At 38.7% G+C, this 18,720-nt stretch overlaps 1 protein-coding gene across 1 annotated transcript in view; it reads right to left on the reverse strand.

Annotated features, from left to right (window-relative positions):
- kiaa1549la (KIAA1549-like a) overlaps nucleotides 1-18,720 on the reverse strand; it is a 112,855-nt gene that overhangs the window by 12,801 nt on the left and 81,334 nt on the right. The window contains exons 13-14 of the mRNA XM_073472740.1: nucleotides 12,918-13,111; nucleotides 5,477-5,622 (exon numbers count right to left, since the gene is read on the reverse strand). Of these exons, the coding sequence (XP_073328841.1) occupies nucleotides 5,477-5,622; nucleotides 12,918-13,111 (340 nt within the window). The remainder of the gene's footprint in view (nucleotides 1-5,476; nucleotides 5,623-12,917; nucleotides 13,112-18,720) is intronic.

An 18,720-nucleotide genomic window follows, 5' to 3' on the forward strand; every position in this document is an offset into this window, starting at 1 on the left:
TAACCTAATAGGACTGCATAGAGAGTGTGTATGTACAGCAGGTGTGTGTGTGACAGAGAATGTCATATATCTGTACTAGGTTCATCATGCACAGTTCTGAAAGTCTGCTTTCGTCCAGGTGTTGTGTCTTCTTTATGTGTATATTGGCCCTTGCTATGTTATCAAAACAATGACATTTGTGTCATAAGTCTAATGTAAGTTTTACTTGTCATGGCAAATTTAGATTACAGCAATACACTTGCAGTTTTATGTGCCTTGGTGAGGAAACATCAGCTGTATGACGTGTCAGCTGCTTCTTACAGTATATGAGGCTCTCAGTATTTATGTTATTGTGGGGAGCAGCAGATGGACAGTGTTATCTTTTATTGGGTCCACCATGACTCACTGCCTGACTGACATCATATGGCAGACTGCTTCGTTACTGCTTCGGCTACAACAGTCTGCCATTAACTCAGCTCCAAACCCACACTGTCACCATTCACCCTGGCTGCTGCTCAGTCTGCTTTATTTGTTGCTCTTCCTGACTGTGACAGTTGAGGGCAGGACAGGTGGCGTCACAAGCAGCAGAGGCTGTGAACCACATTGGAAATCACAGCACTGCATGTAAATAATGTATGCTCTCTGAGCACTGGTGGCTGCCATAAGGTCATTTCTACCACTGTCACAACAGATGCTGAACATTGGTCTGTTGTGTTAATTAAACATGTAAAATGTTTTTCTGAGATGGCTGAGTGGTGCTGGAATAGAGTCAACTCATCAGGTTGCTACTAAATACATTGTACCACTACTGGAATATAATAACTTAATTTTGCAGCAACTGTTACTAAGGGCCACTTTAACTGTGCAGGAGGAGATAAACATTGTGACTCATCTGACAATCTGTTTGTTGACAGTTTCTTGCTTTAAGTCTCCAGTGATGTACTTGATGTAATTGCCTACAAGTATGGACATTTTTTATACGCACTCATGGCTTGGGTATTATTTTTATTTAACCTTTACTATACCAGGCAACACATTAAGAACAATATCTTATTTACATTAATTCCCTGACAACTACCAGAAGACTTTTATAGAGGTATCAGGCTGGCATAGGGCTGGCAAAGTCAGTCTTAAAAAAGAAAAAAAAATGGAAATAAAAATACTTTAAATTGCATCTCACTAATTACAGAAAGGCCAGTGTCATTAACATTTAGCTGTACAGCAAAAGGCCAAGGATCAATCTGAGGATAAAGATCGATTTGAAGGTCAATATGATCTATACTAGGACCTTTACTGCATTTTATCCTCCTTTTCTCTCACCTTCACCATTTCTCTGTACAGTCAACTGTTAAAGGTCAAGTCCTCTGCAATGTAGCTATAATGAAAATGATATCCTGTAACACATTTTGATTCAACTATTGCCTTCTTTTTATACTGAATTGACTTTTCAGGCTTGTCCATATCAGCATAAGGAAGGTGAGTAATAGAGACTAATCTGTCTGATTTAGACTCACACCACCCTACAGCACTACATTACTTACTACATTATTCATAAATAATCTGACAAATAATATGGAAGTGGGAACTAAAAACATTCAATTAAAAGTTGTTTTCAAACAGTTAAATGTGTTTTCCCCCTACAGTCTAACAGTCACCTTTATCAGCACCAAAATGCTGTTCAGAATAAAGAAAGAAAAAATGAAGCTGAAATATCATCATTAGGTTGATTTGATAGCACAGTGGAAGCACAGCTATGACATTCTCAATGTATCACAGAAACTAGCTGAAATTGATTTTATCCTTTATTGCACACACACACACACACACGTCTCTACACTAACACTTTAGTGTACATGTGAACAGACATGTACACCAAAGTAATAGTGTAGAGACATGAAAATACTATCCTCTATTTTTTTTTCATTCTCTGCTTTAAAGCAAGTAAATGAATTTCTTGACATGTCAAGCTATATCTTTAAAAAGGTAATTAAATGACTGATACATCACCCCAGTTTTACCTTCAAGGACATAACAAACGCTGAAAATGTCAAACAAGACTTCACAAACAGGTGAAAGGAAGCATCTTTGTATCTGCAGGATATGCACTTGCACTTCTCTCCTGTTGTATTTCACAGGTGGTTGTGGATACATTTAAATTTGTCTACAGATAAAGTTTTTCTTCACCTCCCCCTCCCTATTTTTTATCTATGTATCGGGTATTATTATTTCAGGTTTCCTGGATTTACACTTTTATCAAACTTTCATTTCCATGACCAAAGCTCTAGTGTGCTCCAGACAATTTTTCTTCCGAGAACGGTACTACTTCTGTCCATCTCTGATTCTCTGCTAACAGTAGTGAGAAAATGAAACAATTACTCATCCTCTTCTGCTCTCCTCCGGGTATTCATTCATTCGCTTGCATAAACACTATAAATCACACAAATTACTGTGAACATTGTCTTGCTGATGCAAAAGAGATTGAAAATCACAGCGTCCTAGATTGTCACTGAACAGAAACAAGCTGCAGCGTGTGCAGAGCTGAAACAAGATATGCCTGGTGATCTGTTAAACAAGTCGTATTGAGGATGCAGTACATTAACTGCTACCACTGATAGCAGGTACTGTAGATAAAAGCATGTGTAGCTCATAATCCTGCATCTGAAGAGGAATCTTTATCAAAGTAAGAATAGGGTTACAAAGTATATTCATTGGACCCTGTAGAGGGAGCTTGTAGATGAAGCAACAGCACTAGAAATTCTTTTTGATTAACCAATTTATTGAACCGCTCTGACCTTTCAAGAAGACTGTTATTACAAATGAATGTTTTGCAGTAACATGTTGTACAAATTCATAGAATTTAATTTAAATCCTAGTCTTAGGTCGGGTTCACACCTAAAGGTCTGTGAAAGGTCCGTTTTTTGATCCGAACCAACGCAAGGATGATACATTGTTTCAATTTTGAGTCGGTCCGGTTTGCGTTCACAAAGGCCAAACTCAAACGGTCCAAAATCTGTAAACCAAACTCACGTGGCCGCAACACCCTTCTGTTATTGGTCAAACTGTTTAGGCGGGTAGACAGCAAATCTGTACATCAGATCGGTAGCCTACTGTACATCATGGAGCGTCTGCTTATTTTTTACATTAGTGCTGATCTGGAGCGCTTACACGCAAACTTCAATGGACCGCGCGTATGAACGCCTCATAGAGCAGCGGGCATGAAATAATGTCTTGATCCATGCATTTCGCCGAAGACGCTATGCGATCCGTCGATCATACCGGAGTAGACGACAGGCAATAATGAGGGCCTACCATGATAAAAGCAGCTCTTGTTTATAGAATCCATGCATCTCCTTGAATGAATGAACAAATGAATGAATGAATGCCCCTATACTGTACACACCAGAAATAATCCGCTCTGGAGTTCGCTTGATAGCAGACCGAGACCACCTCTACGAGGCGGACCAGGGTGCGGTTGTTTGGTCCGCACCAGAGTTCGAGGCCAGCGTTCACACCGACCCAAACAAACCGCACCATGGGGCAAACGCTCCAGGGTTCGGTTTAACCAGACTAAACAAGGCTGGTGTGAACACGCCCTTGGAACTTATACTTCCCAAAATACCAAGTATCTAGCTGTGTGCAAAATTTCGATAATCCATTATCTCTAATGTAGCAGCCATCATAAATGGATACATTTTTCAATATATCGTACATTTGATAACTTAAATGATGCATGGAACATGCCATTCAGTAGTGTGCTCCGCTGCTACTGTAACCACACCCTACAGTTTACTGACACACCCCAGACTTCAAAAATCACATTACTGCAAAAAAGTTTAACTACAACAGGTTTACTGCTGCTAAAGATACTATTTAAATCTTTCAATCGTTATCCACAACAGTGGAAGCATGTCTTGCATGTTTGACATTTTCATAATAAGAATTAATTGTTGTTTTGTGTAGCTTAATTTTTCAGCTCAATATCAATTCAAGTATGAGGGGGAAAGGAAAAGGAAGACTTGAGAGTGACATATTAATCATGTTTCTTGCAGTATGGTCCCGGCAAGATGTGGCCCCACTTTCAAATATGACTTCCTTTGTGAGGTTTATAAGTAATAAGTAATGAATTCAGTAGTGGTTAATAAAAAATTTAGCAATGCTTTCTCATGACCCACTATTAATGTCTTGCTAACATTCCGTCTTCTGAATAAATGGGTGTGCTAGACAACTAAAGTGTCTGAAGAAGGATAAAGACCAGCTGAAACACACAAACTGGCCACCCAGATTTTACTCTCATCAATAAATATCAGCAAGAAGCATCAGTAAGAAATGTATTCATCATTAATCAAGCTAGTAGTTACAGATTAAAAGTCCTTTATAAAGAGCTTCTTATAAAAATTACCCATGTCTACCTGTAACATTTTCACTGCAGATCTGTCAAATCCTAGTGGTGTTTTTCTTTTTTTCTTTTTGATGTAATTAATATGTATCAATATGTGTTTTTCTGTGTGCTTTGTGTTTATGTTGGTTAGGATGGAAAATGTGTTTCTATATTTAAGTTGGACATAATTGGTAATATGATCCTCAATACATTTATTGAGGGGAAAAGTCATCCTTTTACTTTATTACATTGCTAATTTGATTTAAAAGGTACAAAGTGTATCAATATGTTATCTCCCAGGATGATGATTCATCTGAGTGTCACTGATTAAACAGTGAGTACTTCTTCTAATGCATAAACCATATGCTGCAGGTTGTATGGATTACAACGACACCTAATTTGACAGTATGTTATCACAGCTTCACTTTCCACCCACGTGTCTGTCCTTCCTCTGTGATTATACTCAAAAGTAACTTGATGCAGTGCTTAAGGCACAGTCACTGTCAACTGCTGGCTTTTATCTTTATACATCACTTGAGTTTCACATCCTAAAATGAGGTAATCCGACTTAAAACACTCTAAATACTGAAATACAAACACCTGAAACCTCTCTTTTGATTAAGAGCCGGTTGTCGACGGTTTGCGTGTATGAGTGTGTGTGAATAAAAAGACACGTGAGACTACGTGATATGAGTAACTGTGTCATCATGTGGCTGAGTCACTTAATGTATGAGTGTCTTCACTCTAATGTGCACTTCATCAGCTCATATTAATTGTCCTTTGGTAAAATATAGTATAAGACAATGTGTGTCTGTGTGTATTGGGGTAACGCAAGTTGTGTAAGAAATGTGTGTGCGTGAGGCAGGATGGTGTATGTGTTTCAGTATTTTGTGATGTACACTAGTTAATTACTGATGACAGATTTTGTGGTGGGCAAACATAAGGAGTGACAGATTTTCTGTCTTTGATCTATCCATCAGTGTGTCCGTCTGTCTGTTTTGTTCTTTACTTAATCATTTCTGTCCTCTCCCTCATTTACTCCTTCTCTCTTCTCTGTTTTCTTTTCTCTCTCTTTCTCTCTTTTAACCGCTCTCCATATTTCTTCCCCGTCCTCCTCACCATTGGTGCTTCTCTTGTGCAGCTCCTCCTTGCCGTTCTTGCTGCTGCTGCCGGTCGTCGTCCTTCGGGCCGAAGAGCTCTTGCTAGTGTTCAGCTTCCCAGAGCCGTTGCTCGACATCGAGCCATCCTCCTCGCTTGGCAACCGCCTGTAGTATCCATGGCAACAGAGAGAGGCAACAGAGAGAGGCAAGGAAGTAAGAAGAGCGGGACGGCTTATGAGTCTCAGTCAGTACACAAACAGGGCATCACCTCACAGTTAATACTAGTGAAAAAATATCTATTAACTTTAGATATAAGTTAAGAAACTTACATTAATTGAGCTTTAAATTAACTCAGAGTGAGTGTGCATTTATGTAATGGACAAGCACATACAAATAATAGAAATTTGGCAAAAAATTAGGGGCTATTTTTAATTAATTAATTCAAACAATCAATTAAATTGTTAATTTGGTTTGTTAATAAAAATGCTGAAAAACTGTGCGATCACAAACCATCGATAAATAACAGCAACCCAAAATTTTTAACAGTTTATTGAGGGGGCAATCAGGCCCATGCCACCTCTGGTGGTCAGACAACAGAACAGGCACAAACAGTGATATGATTGTGGTTATTACCTGAAAATGAAGCAACCATATATCTTCTGTTCTACTGTAGCCTATGTTGTACTGTAGCTCAATGTCATATTTTGCAATGATAATAATTTGGGGTTGCAGTTATTTTGGGATGGATTCTTTTATTCACAGAATTCATCCCATGAAAAACATGTTACATCAAAGCATAGAAAACGTTTGGAAATACAGGACAAATGTAAAGGACAAGTAAAGCAGAAACAATCCTGATTTATTTGGGCAGTATGTATGCTACTTATACACACACACGCGCACACACACACACACTTGACTACAGAAGAGTCAATAAACTCATGCAACAGCATATATGTAGACCTATATAATGTGTATTGTCTTGCCTCACACACGGTTATGTAAACCACATACAGGTCTCTCTCTCTCACACACACACACACACACATGCACACACATACACACACACACATACACACAGCCTTGAGGCATGTAAGCCACAGCAGCTACACAATGTGACAGGCATGTCTACAGGTGGTGTGAGATGCACAGATCAGCAAGACCGGACATCACAGAGCCACAGGCAAGGCTAACGCCCTGTCTTTGTGAACAGATACACAGGTTTACACACACACTGCAGCCTGAACCACGGTCAATGGCTGGCCAAGTAAGCAAAAATTGTGGTATTAAGCAAAGAGCCGGAGGGATGGAGGTAAAAAAAAACAGTGTGTGTGTTCCAGGTAAATCTGTGTAGGAAGGCCAGAGAGAGGAGCAACAGAATCAATAATCACACTGCTGGAAATTCATGTTCGACTCCCTGCTTCTCTTTCTTCTTTGTGCCTCACACATTGTAGTTCTCTGGAGGATGCAGTGAGCAGAATAAATGCTCTACCTATAAACCATCTCTCCACCTCCCCACACGGTTAGCATTCAGTCTGCATCCGACTCTGTCCTCAGACGAGTGAACAATCTGTAGCTGAAATTATTGCTGTTGATTCTAACACTTGTTTTAGGTTTTCAGCAAACATCTTGAATCTTGCATCTTGAAACAGAATGTGCGAATCATGTCACCTATTGTGTCGAGACAATACTACAGTCTTCAGAACTGCCAACTACAATTATCTCAGTGTTTTCAGAAACAAGTTCAATCATTTTAAGAAAAAAACAAGACTAAACTGAAAAAACATTTAAGAAAAAAAGTATATTTTGAAGAGAAGTTTTCAGGGCATGTCAAATACTAAAATCATTTGTATTCACATACTGTGTTTAGCTGATGTGTATTTCAGTAAGTGAAGTCATATGAATTGTATGGAGATCAATCAGATATGCTGTGTGTGTGCTGTGTATTCATATTTGCAGCAAAAGGTGGCTTTACTCTTAGGGTCCTGGCACTGTGCATGCATTACTGGGACACTTGAATAGAACGGAGCCATTGCTGATACTTTTTTTTCCCACTACAAGTCAACATGTCAGCTGTGGAAAAAGTTTTATCTATGGCTTTGTTCAAAATCGTTCCCTTGTTCACTTATTCACTATATTAACAGTTCTTCCCTTCTCTATAAAATGCACAGCATTATACTGTGGGATGGTTAGCAGAAGGCAGCCATGTCACAGGAACTACTTTTTTTGTTCAGTTGTGGAATTTGTGAGGGCACTATATAGTGGATACATTTACACACTTAGGATTTGGACACTTTAATTCAAATTCATGGAATGTGTATCATATATTTTTTAGATTACAGTAAATTTATGGGTAGGCCTATATTGGAAGTGTACACTGACGCGACTTTAATAAACCATGATTTAAAATTTTCGGAAAATTCACAGATGGAAAGTGAAATTTCTCAAGAATAAACAAATGTGGTGCAAACATTTATGTCCTCACTTGATGAATTGTAATCATGTCAATAACTGTTTGGGCTATATAAATGAAATTGACTTGACTTGACAGATTATGCCACAGTCTTCTAAAGCCAATCATATCGTTGCTGTCAACATTTAAATCTGTTCTCCTTTCTGCTGCTGTCAGTTGTCATTTCAGTGCAATTTCACCTCTACTGTGATTCACCTCCAGCTCCCCTGGTGCGAGCTCACCATAGCCCAATCCTCTTCACATTCATCCAGATCTCAGCCATTCTCTTCATCCACTCACCACCACCACCAGTGACCCATCAGGGGAGGGTCATCATGCACGGCTTCACTGTCCCCTTAAAATACGATGACGTCATGATGGAATCCAATCGCCAAACACTATTCACATTTCTCATCTTCATTGCGCACATTACTTGTTCACTCATATTACGTTTCCTTTGACTAAACTTTGACTGAGTCTGTCTGAAATCACTCCCTACTGTGCACTACACTGTATCTACTTGTATCTTAGTGTTTGAATCTTGAAAGTGAAATGTATGCACAATAGAGTTCCCTCAAAAAGATTTCACAGTGGAACATAGTGGAAAGGAGTTTCTGCAGTACTCTTTGCTAAAAACAAACTCTCACTTTTATGGATGTGGAAATGACAGTTGTACAACTCTGTACTTGTCTGTGTTGAGTCATTTTACTCTCTTTACTCTACATCTTCTTATAGAGTAACCTACTGAGTGTCAAATATATAAAGGGGATAATTACTGATTAAATGAGGGAGTGATTTCAGACACAGCTTTAGTTTTGTTTTCTTGTCCAAGTCATCTGTCTTGCTCCTTTCTTATCTCCCTTTCTCCTCTGATGTCGCACATAGCGGCTGTACATTTAAAGAGAGAAAGCACTTCAGAAGTCTTGTTCTCTGTTCAGTTACCACTATAAAGTCAGAGAATAATTGCTTTGTTGTTGTTTTGCTTTTGAAATTTCCCCTCTCAACCCTCTGCACTCCATACTGCACTGGTTAGTGGATGAGATACTGCCTCATTTTCTAATTAGTATACACCCTTCTTTGAAGAATAGCTCCCCATAAGATATACATGTGCTTATATACAGGTTGGTAAAGCTGATTATCGCACTATGCCAGCTCCTTCAGGATTTTACACTGTCATCATTGTTACGCTGAATGGCTCCCTCTGGCATGGCTATAGCCAGGGTTATAAATATACATGTGTTTATCATACTCAAGAAGCAGAGCACAACTAATCCTACCTCCATTCACTTCATTTAGTGGTGTGTAAATATGAGGCACTGTCTTCTGTGCATGGTCCTGAATTAGCATTTCTGTGAGAAGAGGCATGATGCATCTCATTTATGACTTCCTTATGGAAAGATGTCACCACTGAATGTGGGTGGGTGTGTGTGGGTGTAAACTGTAGTAGAGAAATGTCTGGGGAAGGAAAAGTTTTATAAAAATTTGTTTCATCATTTTGTACTAAATGTTTTCTATGTTAATGTACAGAGCAGTTTATAACTCATAATCCTAGTGCAGTCTATTGGGAATGAGACTGTTTTCACATTTTGGTGAAGACATTTAAAACTGTGATTTTGACAGATGTTTACAAATCATATTCATTGCTCATGCATAAAATGTAGAAGACACTAACAACGAAGATTAGTGTAAAAAACACTGAACAGTAAGAAAATCACAGATGAAATATATGGAAAAGACTCAACGCTCAGTTAGATGCCGAATTGAGACAGATAACATAAAACAGAAGATTAGCAGCAGTCAAATGCATCATCCATCTTTGTGACTTGTATTATCTCAGACATACAGAAAAATAGCAGCAAACCTGTCTAATTCACCACAGTTTCTCAGTGCCTGTAATGAAAAATGACTGTCTATTTAGCTTAAGGGTTAGGTCATTACAAGGATTTAATTAGCTTTTTCATAAAATCAGAATAGAAATCAGAATGTGTTGCTGATAACTGATCGGTTTGCTGGAATTTTGTATCACGAAATGGATACATGTTTTCACAGACTTTGAAAAAGAGTGGTACACTTTTTAACAAAGATCTCTTAGACAACATGAATGTCCTTCACTTACCTTTGAAACTAAGTAGCAAAAAAATTCTGTGCTCTAGTCTTTATAAAGCACTAACACTGGGTCAGAGGGACATCAAACTTGTTCCTTCTGAAATCTAAGACAAACTATTTTGCAGATCTTCTTATAGATAATTATCTGCACACTACCTAATGGTTTGTAAGTCTCCTGAAAGTCAGTCGGGGATGAAGAGTTTGGCACCAAGAATCTGTCTAATCCCATTTCATCCGCATCTTTAAAATTGTGTGGGCAGGAGTTGAGGCTTGATATTCATTAGTGTGCAGGGTGTATTAAATCCAGTGCTGGTTATTCTTGCCAATCAGAGGATAGTTTCTTTTCGTACTGACAATGATGAGAAAATTGTTCATGCAAAAATGTTATTTAACCACAAACATCACCTGGGCTTAAACAGGCAAATCTGGGGTTTCTACTTTCCCAAATGAATTTTAACACAGCAATACTGGTGCATCTGTATTCTGATTTACACTGGAAGTGGGTGTGAAAGTTGTTGGACATAATCTAGACTGTTTTTTTAATCTTTGTTGAACTGTATCCACATGGCAAGATTGGAGGCTCGGATAAGTGCAGAGTTGGTCTGAAGTGTCTTTCAAAAAATGTGAGAGATACTGAACAAAAAAAGTCCCATAATTACTACAAGTGTAAAACCACCTGTGCAACATAAGTCAAGCTTTGTTCTGCCCAGTGCGACAACTTTGATGAAAAGTTAGAGTACAGGATAAACCTCCCTTAATGTTTGACCAATAAACCCTCTGGATCTTAATATTTACTACAATCTGTTCATCACAATCATTTACATTCATATACTCTTATAATTTGCAGGTCAAAGAAAACTTTTTCCAGCCCAGAAGAGCTATGAAACAAACAAAATTATGAATATCTTTTATGCAACATTAACAAGAACAGGACTTTCACCAATGAAGGCGTTGTTAGTGTCCAGTGTGAAAGCAAAAGTCAACAATAAGTTATTTCAATTTACTAACGGAGTTAAATTACACCACATACATGACACTACTTAGGTTTGTACCTAGCGTACCCATGTTTGTAACTGAAGTTACACAAGTAACATCGTTATTCAAACCCAAAACTCACAATGTTTTCCTAAACCTAACCAAACTGCGTACGACGAAGATCTGGGTTGCCTGTCACTGTTACACTGCAACGGACATGTTGTTTTGGAAATGGTTACATACAGTATGTCCTCTTGGCTGTCACTGGCAATCAACCTATTCAGTCATTTATGTATGAGGTTGTGTTGGAAAAATAATAGTCATCTTTTATATTTTATAGAACAAAACTGAGAAAACAGTAATTTATAATTATTACATTCCCAGTGGAGTTTGCTGTTTTGGTGCAACAATGTAATTTTGGACAGTGTCTAATAACCATATTTGAGGCATTGCAAAAAATGTGTTCATATAGTATATATTCTGTGTATATATACACATATATACTGTATATGTGTGTATGTATACATGAATATATATAGTATGTATAGAATATCTGCCAATATATCAATATCTGAATTTTTTTACCCCCCAATATCGGTATCGGCCTCAAATCCAGCATCAGTTGAGCGCTAGATAAAATCTCCTTTTATTGTCTTCAAACAGCTCCTCGTTAACACTGGACTTATCTTTAGATCATGTCAATCTGTCAGACTCTGCACTGCTTATTGCTGGCTTAACACTGTGATGCACAAACAAACACTGATGGCTCGTCCTGCTGAAAAGCTCGGGGTTTGTTTGTTGGCTTGCTCACTGACTGAAACAGATGCTTGAGAACTCTGTGGTTCTCCTTCACAAAGCTTCCAGCTGGGAACAGCATGTGTAATCAGCTCATTATTTCAACTCTTTACCTGTGCAATATCACAGGCCACAGGGATGACTGGAATAAGCAGACTTGCAAAAACAGCTACATTTGTAATGAATTATATATTATGATATCAGCAGTGTGATGGAGGCGATCTGTTCTATTGCTAAAGTCTGTGAGTGGCACCTATTGCAGTTATGTATTAAAATAGTTTGCTGTAACACCCAAAAGCAAACCGTAAAAACCTGGTCATGTAGTCCTAACACCTCGCACTACATCTCTATCCCAACAAGGATCCCATACCATATATATACAGCATTGAACTGTATATCTGTAAATACTTGGAGTGGTCGTTGAACACTTGAGATTGTCTACTTTACTATTTTATTTATATCTTTATCTTTATCTCTTGTTTCCATTCATGCTATATTTCTATTTCTACTTTGCACGGAGCATCTGGAACAAAAATAATTTCCCCCCGGGGATTAATAAAGTATTCTGATTCTGATGATGATCGGGACACCCTACTCTTAGGCGTGGACACGCAAAACGAAGGAGTAGGGCTAAGTGGTCAGGGGCAAGGGGTGTGTTGGGATTGGGCCTGAATATGCAAATTGGTGTTCTGTAATGTTTATAAACCAAATTAGTGAACTAGTTTTACTATCACTAATTAGTGATTAGTAGTTTCAAAGTTTTATTAATATTCTTATATGAATAATGACCCAAATGGCTGTTTAACATAAGAGGTATCAGTCGTAGTGAGGATCTCACCGAAAGTCATCACACAACTCTGCAGTTTCTATCAGCTTGATGGGATGTTTTAGCATCTTTTAGCTAATTTTTGTTTTACTGCCGTACAACAAACCTATTTCTAGCAGCAGCAGGCAACCACTCGCAGAGAATAGTGCTTTAAAACCTGCTGTACACTACCTGCCAAACACTAAACAACAAACAAAGTTAGCGACTTACTGAATTTTGACCTGAGGTCAAAGTCTTTACCATAAACAAACAAATATAACACCATCAAGAAAACATGTGAACAAACAAAGTCAGTAACTGTCTTACCCTCCTTTGTGTATGTCAGCAGATGGAGGCCTCTTGCTGGCAGTCCCATCCTGGTGGACCTTCTTATCCAATGACATTGACAGTGGAGCATCTCGTACAGGCAGCCCTAGCACCAGCGTCTCCTTGGTAACAGAGACAGCCTCATCACCCGTTCTTCCCATGTGCTTCTTGGCATAGTCGAAGCCCTGGACAGGCTGGCAGAGAAAAAGATAATACAGCAGAGGTCAGAAACCCTTAACTTGACTGAAAGGTCAGAGATGCAGCATTGTTTCTTGTGCTTCATTTTCAGTTTGCCTGTTGGATTGATTAACCAACAGCAACTTGATGCATTAATACAAGCATTGGTTTCCAGGACTAAAAGCACATGCAAAGACAGGAAAAAGGCAACACAAATTACAGCAGTATTCCACAGTACAGTAAAGTTTTACATCCTTACTACACATCACAGACTGATAGGCCAATGTAATTTATAATCAACAATAATGAGCAATGATGATAAAGCAGTCACAAAATATACAGCACTTACACCATGACGCATGGTTCAAAGGAGCGTAGCAGAGTAAAGCAAACTGCAGCTAATGTTTGCAAGAGAGTCTCGATTGTATGGAGTCACAAGAATAATTCCACAATCGAAGCACATGACAGCAGACAGATGCACATAGTGTGGATATTATTTCCCCAGACATTCTGAGGAAATACTAAATTACAATTTCTCCTGAAAATCTTCATCTTTATAGGAATGAAAGATGTATCAGGCATTATTTTTCATACAAAACAATCCTATTTAATCAGCCTGAATCCCTAAGTGGTGATCCAGTTTAAGAAATGTGTCCCATTTCCTCAATTAATACCCTGTAGACTCACAGTATTTGCCCCAACTCTGGTGTCAAGTATGATTATCAAAAAGAATCCGAAGAGAGAGAAAAGTAAGGACCAGACCAGTATCTATCCTGAACAAAATGACACTTGAATATAGGTTTTCTTATCTAAGCTTTTTTGATGTGCTGCAGCGAAACAATTAGTTAACTGGTCTGCTCTTTTTTCCTAGATGTGTAAGCTTAATTGTGTATTCATATTTGTAAGTAATAATAAGAAAACTTAAGTAGAAAACCTTTGTTGTTGGGTTGTTGTTCAAAGTCTGTGGCTCTTGTTTTTCATAGCTGTTAGTAAGTATGACCTTCTGCCAAAGATAGAACAATGAAGTTACCACAAGAAACAACTTGAGTATGAATCACTGTATGAAAACAAGTTCTGAATAGTAACAGCATTCTGTCTGGTTGAAATTAAATAATATAAAATATACATTTCTGCCTCTTCTGCTTAATCTTTTTCACCAACAGGATATTTGCTGGAGCAGAAAACAAACATCCAAATTCATTTCAGTTGGACTTCAATCTAACCAAAAAAAAAAGTGAAAAATCAGCTTCAGAAGGAGAATCAATCTATCTATAGTTGGGGTCACATCCATCTCATCAAATACAGCAGCTTGGTCAGTGCCCTTAAGCATCAAACTATGATGCTCTACCTATACCTCTAACTCAAGTTTTGCATGTGAAGTGGTCAAAGTAGCAATAATATGTAAAATTATCAGAAATTTATTTTATTCAAAATAAAGCTTGCTGACTAATAGTTCACATATTCTGACTTTTGCATTGTTATGATGTGAAATAGTCACGGTTTGGTTAGATTTAGGAAAAGATGCGTTATACGTTGGGTTAAAATAACTATGTTCAGTCACATAACTTACGTTAGTGACAAGTCACAACAAGTACTGTAGGTTAGTTATTTCATTAATGTATGTTGACCTACTTACAGACTATGACTTGAAAACAAATCACTCTCAACATTTGGCCCCACTATATCACGAACTCCAGTCGGATTCAGACTTTATACCACTGTACTAGAGAGGCACTTCAAGAAGTGAAGCTTGAGGGGTAACTACAGTGTCAAACTAAGAAGCGCAGGGCCACTGACCAGGCTGCTGTATTTGATGATGATGATGATGTATTGGCTGGGTTACACCATGATGTAATACCATCTCTCAACACAATTATGTGGTATATTCAAGAGAACTGTTGTGCATCTACCTGTGGCTATATTCATATTAAAACTATAAAACAATAAAGAAATAATTGCAAAAATATGTACTTTTGATCTTTTATGCATGTTTTGATGATTATACTTAAGTACTTTATTCTTGAAAAACTTAAAAAACTTGGGAGTATTTTTACTTTGATGTATTGTTAGTTTTACTCAAATAAAGACACAAAGTACTTCTTCCACCACTGGCAGTGAGTGAGTGCTCCATTTTCCAAAAGCTGTCTCCATCATAAAATCACTTGACTCTTTAACTATTTAATATACTTTGATAAAATGCACCACAGGTTGGTTGGGCTGATGAATATTAACCTGCTGCTTGGAGTTAATTGGCATCACAACACAGGTTTCCTGTTTATTGTAGTCTTAAATTCATAATGTAAATTCAATTTTAGGATTTATTTTCCTCTATATGTAAATTAAGATAGAGATAGATAAGCACAGTAGCTGCCATGAAGGTGAGATTTTAAAGCATAAATATTGAAAATCTAAGTAGGGGACTGAACTGTCCTTGGTTGAACATCATATTGAGTCTATTGTTACTCTGATCTGATCAACAGCAGAAGTCCTTCAGGGTGTAGCACTGGACAGCCCAACACTGCTGAACAGATGTCAGAGTTGCTTACAGCTAAAATGACAGGGTCTCCTGAATATTAAAGAAAAACCTCCAGATAAGTGTTTCTTCCATTTTAGATAAAGGTAATTGGATGGACCTCCCTCCTCCGAACCAGGTTTATCAGTCTCCAACCAACACAACTGGCATAAAGAAAAAAGTTGAAAAATAACTAAATATCAAAGCTTAACAGCACCTTTGAAGTCAGGGGTTTTGGCATAAACAGACAAAGAAAAAAAGGCATCAGAAGACGAGTTTTGCTAAGCCTCCAAGGCCTGGACACGTTCTTTGTAAAGCTAAATGCCTTTTAATTTACGGAATAGAGAACGAGAGAAAAAAAAGGAGAGAAAGACCCTTTTTAGGTTACACAACAAAGCAGATGAAACCCTGATTTTTTGCCTCCCCTTTTCTATTTTGAGCGGCTCTAAAATGGGACGCCTAATGCATCTGATGATGCATGCTAAATTCTGAGTGCATGTGAGGTTAGGCAGCGTGGGCATCTGGCTGACGGCATTTTTAATAATTCATCGGTCATATACACCGCTGTGCCATCAGCTAGCTCCAACACACGTGGCTGCAGCCGTGGATGAGTGTTAGGAAACTGATACAATACATATAGAGAACACACAAATTAGGAGAGAGAGAGAGAGAGAGAGAGCGGGTAAAAACCATCTCCCCATGAATATATGGATTGAGTGTGCTTGTATCTGCACACATCCTCTACCCGTTGAAGTGATGTACGATGACAGTTGTGACTCTATCGTGTGAAAGATGTATGGAGAGTGCAACAGTAATTTGCCTATGGCCACATGCTGTTCACAGGTTGAGGGGGAGTTTGGCCCTGTGTGTCACGGCAGCAGCCGAGGTAGGAGGGAGGGTCGGAATTAAATGTGTTGTTCCAAACATATCCCTCCACCAATATGCATTATGTGTATGGATTATTGAGGAGCCATCATTAGATGTGCTTTCAGGGCTGTTGAACTGAGAGACGACCTGACACATACTGCACATGGACTTTAAAAGATGTGTCATTCACTGGCTGATGGGTAATGGCTGTCGTGCATGGAGACAGTATGGATTCTCAGAAATGACAGAGCCGTGAGGCATAACCTTGAAAAGTGTGCCTGACATTTCGCGACTCGCGTTTTACTACACTTGCTCAAGGTCTTTCTCTCTCTTCTCTCTGTTCTTTTCACACACACATATCCTCACATTCCCTTCTTTCCCATTTGTCTCTGCATCTCCTTCCTTTTTAATCCTCCTTTTCTTTTCCCTGTCTCCACCACCATCTCTCCCTCTCTTCCACTGTCCACTGACAGCATGTTGACTGAGCAAATGGCCATCTTTCATCTTGCGCAAGCAGCTCAGTTTAATGAAGACTTTGGCTGTGGACAGGGCTTGTGGTAAAGCCTGAGCCTCTGATCAGTCTGTCAGAGATGGATGACAGTTTTCTCCACATCTATCTAGAACAGCAATGGAGGAAAAGAGCATGAGAGAAGTAAGAAAGGTGGTGACACAGGCTTGGGCTGTTTCTTTTACTTAAAGATGTCATGTGAAATAACATGAGCATGACCCCGTTGCAGCACCAAATTATCTGCTCTTATTTTCCTTGCGTTCACTATCAAACAGAAGCTTCTCCTCATGTCTAATTTTAACTCAGAGCAACAGCCAACAGCAGCTTGATGAGGTACAGCAGATGGATGAGATATGCTCTGTTCCCCCTGCGGCCATATTGATTTAAATTCAGCTCTAGCAGGGCGAATGGCGGAAGCGCACCAGAGAGCTGCATTGAAACAAAAATGTCCCCAAGAGTTGGTACAATAAGTAAAATGAGACAAAGTAGTAGACTGCGGTGCACATCAGCATGGTGCTGCACTGGTTAGGTAAACTCATGGCATGATGCAGCAAAATGCAAAATAGCTTGAGCCCTTTAAATGGCAGCCACTGCATTGTGCTTTCATTGAACACCTTACAAATGAAAAATGGATTGCTTCTGCTTTTGCTGATTCCACTTCCATTGTAGTCCACATGGAAGCCTGCTATCTGAGGCTTTCACGCCTATACATGAAGGCACAGAGGGAGTAAAAGCCATTTTGAAGAATGTTCCGGCTGCACACAAGACGTGCAGAGTGATGAAGTGAGTCGGACTCTGCAGAATCACTCACTGATGCTTAAACACACATGCAGACCTAGTCTAAACCTCAGTATTGATCAGCAGCTTTAGCCTGTCCTGCATGGTGACTGATGTCTGAGTGGGTTGGGAGCAGAACACACACAAACATGCACTGACACACAAACATACACACAGTAGATCAACTTGATGGAGTCTATTACTCTGCTTAGGTCTGGTTAGTATTTATAGAATTTTATAGTATACACAAGTCACTGCTGATGGCTTCTGACATAGACCCTATTTACACCTGGCATTAACGTGTATAACGTGTCGGGATATTTGATCTGGTTAAGGAAAATTATAAGCAAAAGCAGGTTTAAATACAGGCAGAATGCATTGTGATCAGAATGTAATGAATCATCCAGACCAGATCAGAGGTTTTCTGGCTCACATTCTGATCAGATCTTAGTCAAGTGTAAATGTAATCCATTCAGGGTGACCACAGTGAAGTAGTAGCACTATTTAGCAAGTCGTGCTAAAAGTGGTTTAAAAATAGACAATGCCTGTCCATGGCATTACTTCCATTGACTTGGGAGATGCTATATTTGTTCACAAGTCCTCTAATTTACATTTTGAGAATCTAATTAATATGCAGAATCAAGATAAACAAGCACAATCCAGAGTACTTGTCCTTTTACAGGTCACTTAACACCAGGTTGAGAAGCAGTGTTTCACGCTCCTTCCTGGTTTTGACCACAACAGACCTTTTTGTTTTTTAATTACCTGGGGGTAGAGCATATAAGAATGTGACTTCTAAAACTGGCCAAAGCCAAAGAAAGCCAAATGAATCAAACCAAATGGGTTTCTTCCAACATTACATTCTTTACAGCATAAATCGCTTTACTAACACTTCACTGCAGCTTGGCAAGGAAAACCTGACTAGCAAAACACAAAGGGGGAATTACGTACTAAAACAACCA

The sequence above is a fragment of the Pagrus major genome, chromosome 8 (assembly GCF_040436345.1).
Source record: "Pagrus major chromosome 8, Pma_NU_1.0".
In the NCBI taxonomy this organism is placed as follows: Eukaryota; Metazoa; Chordata; class Actinopteri; order Spariformes; family Sparidae; genus Pagrus; species Pagrus major.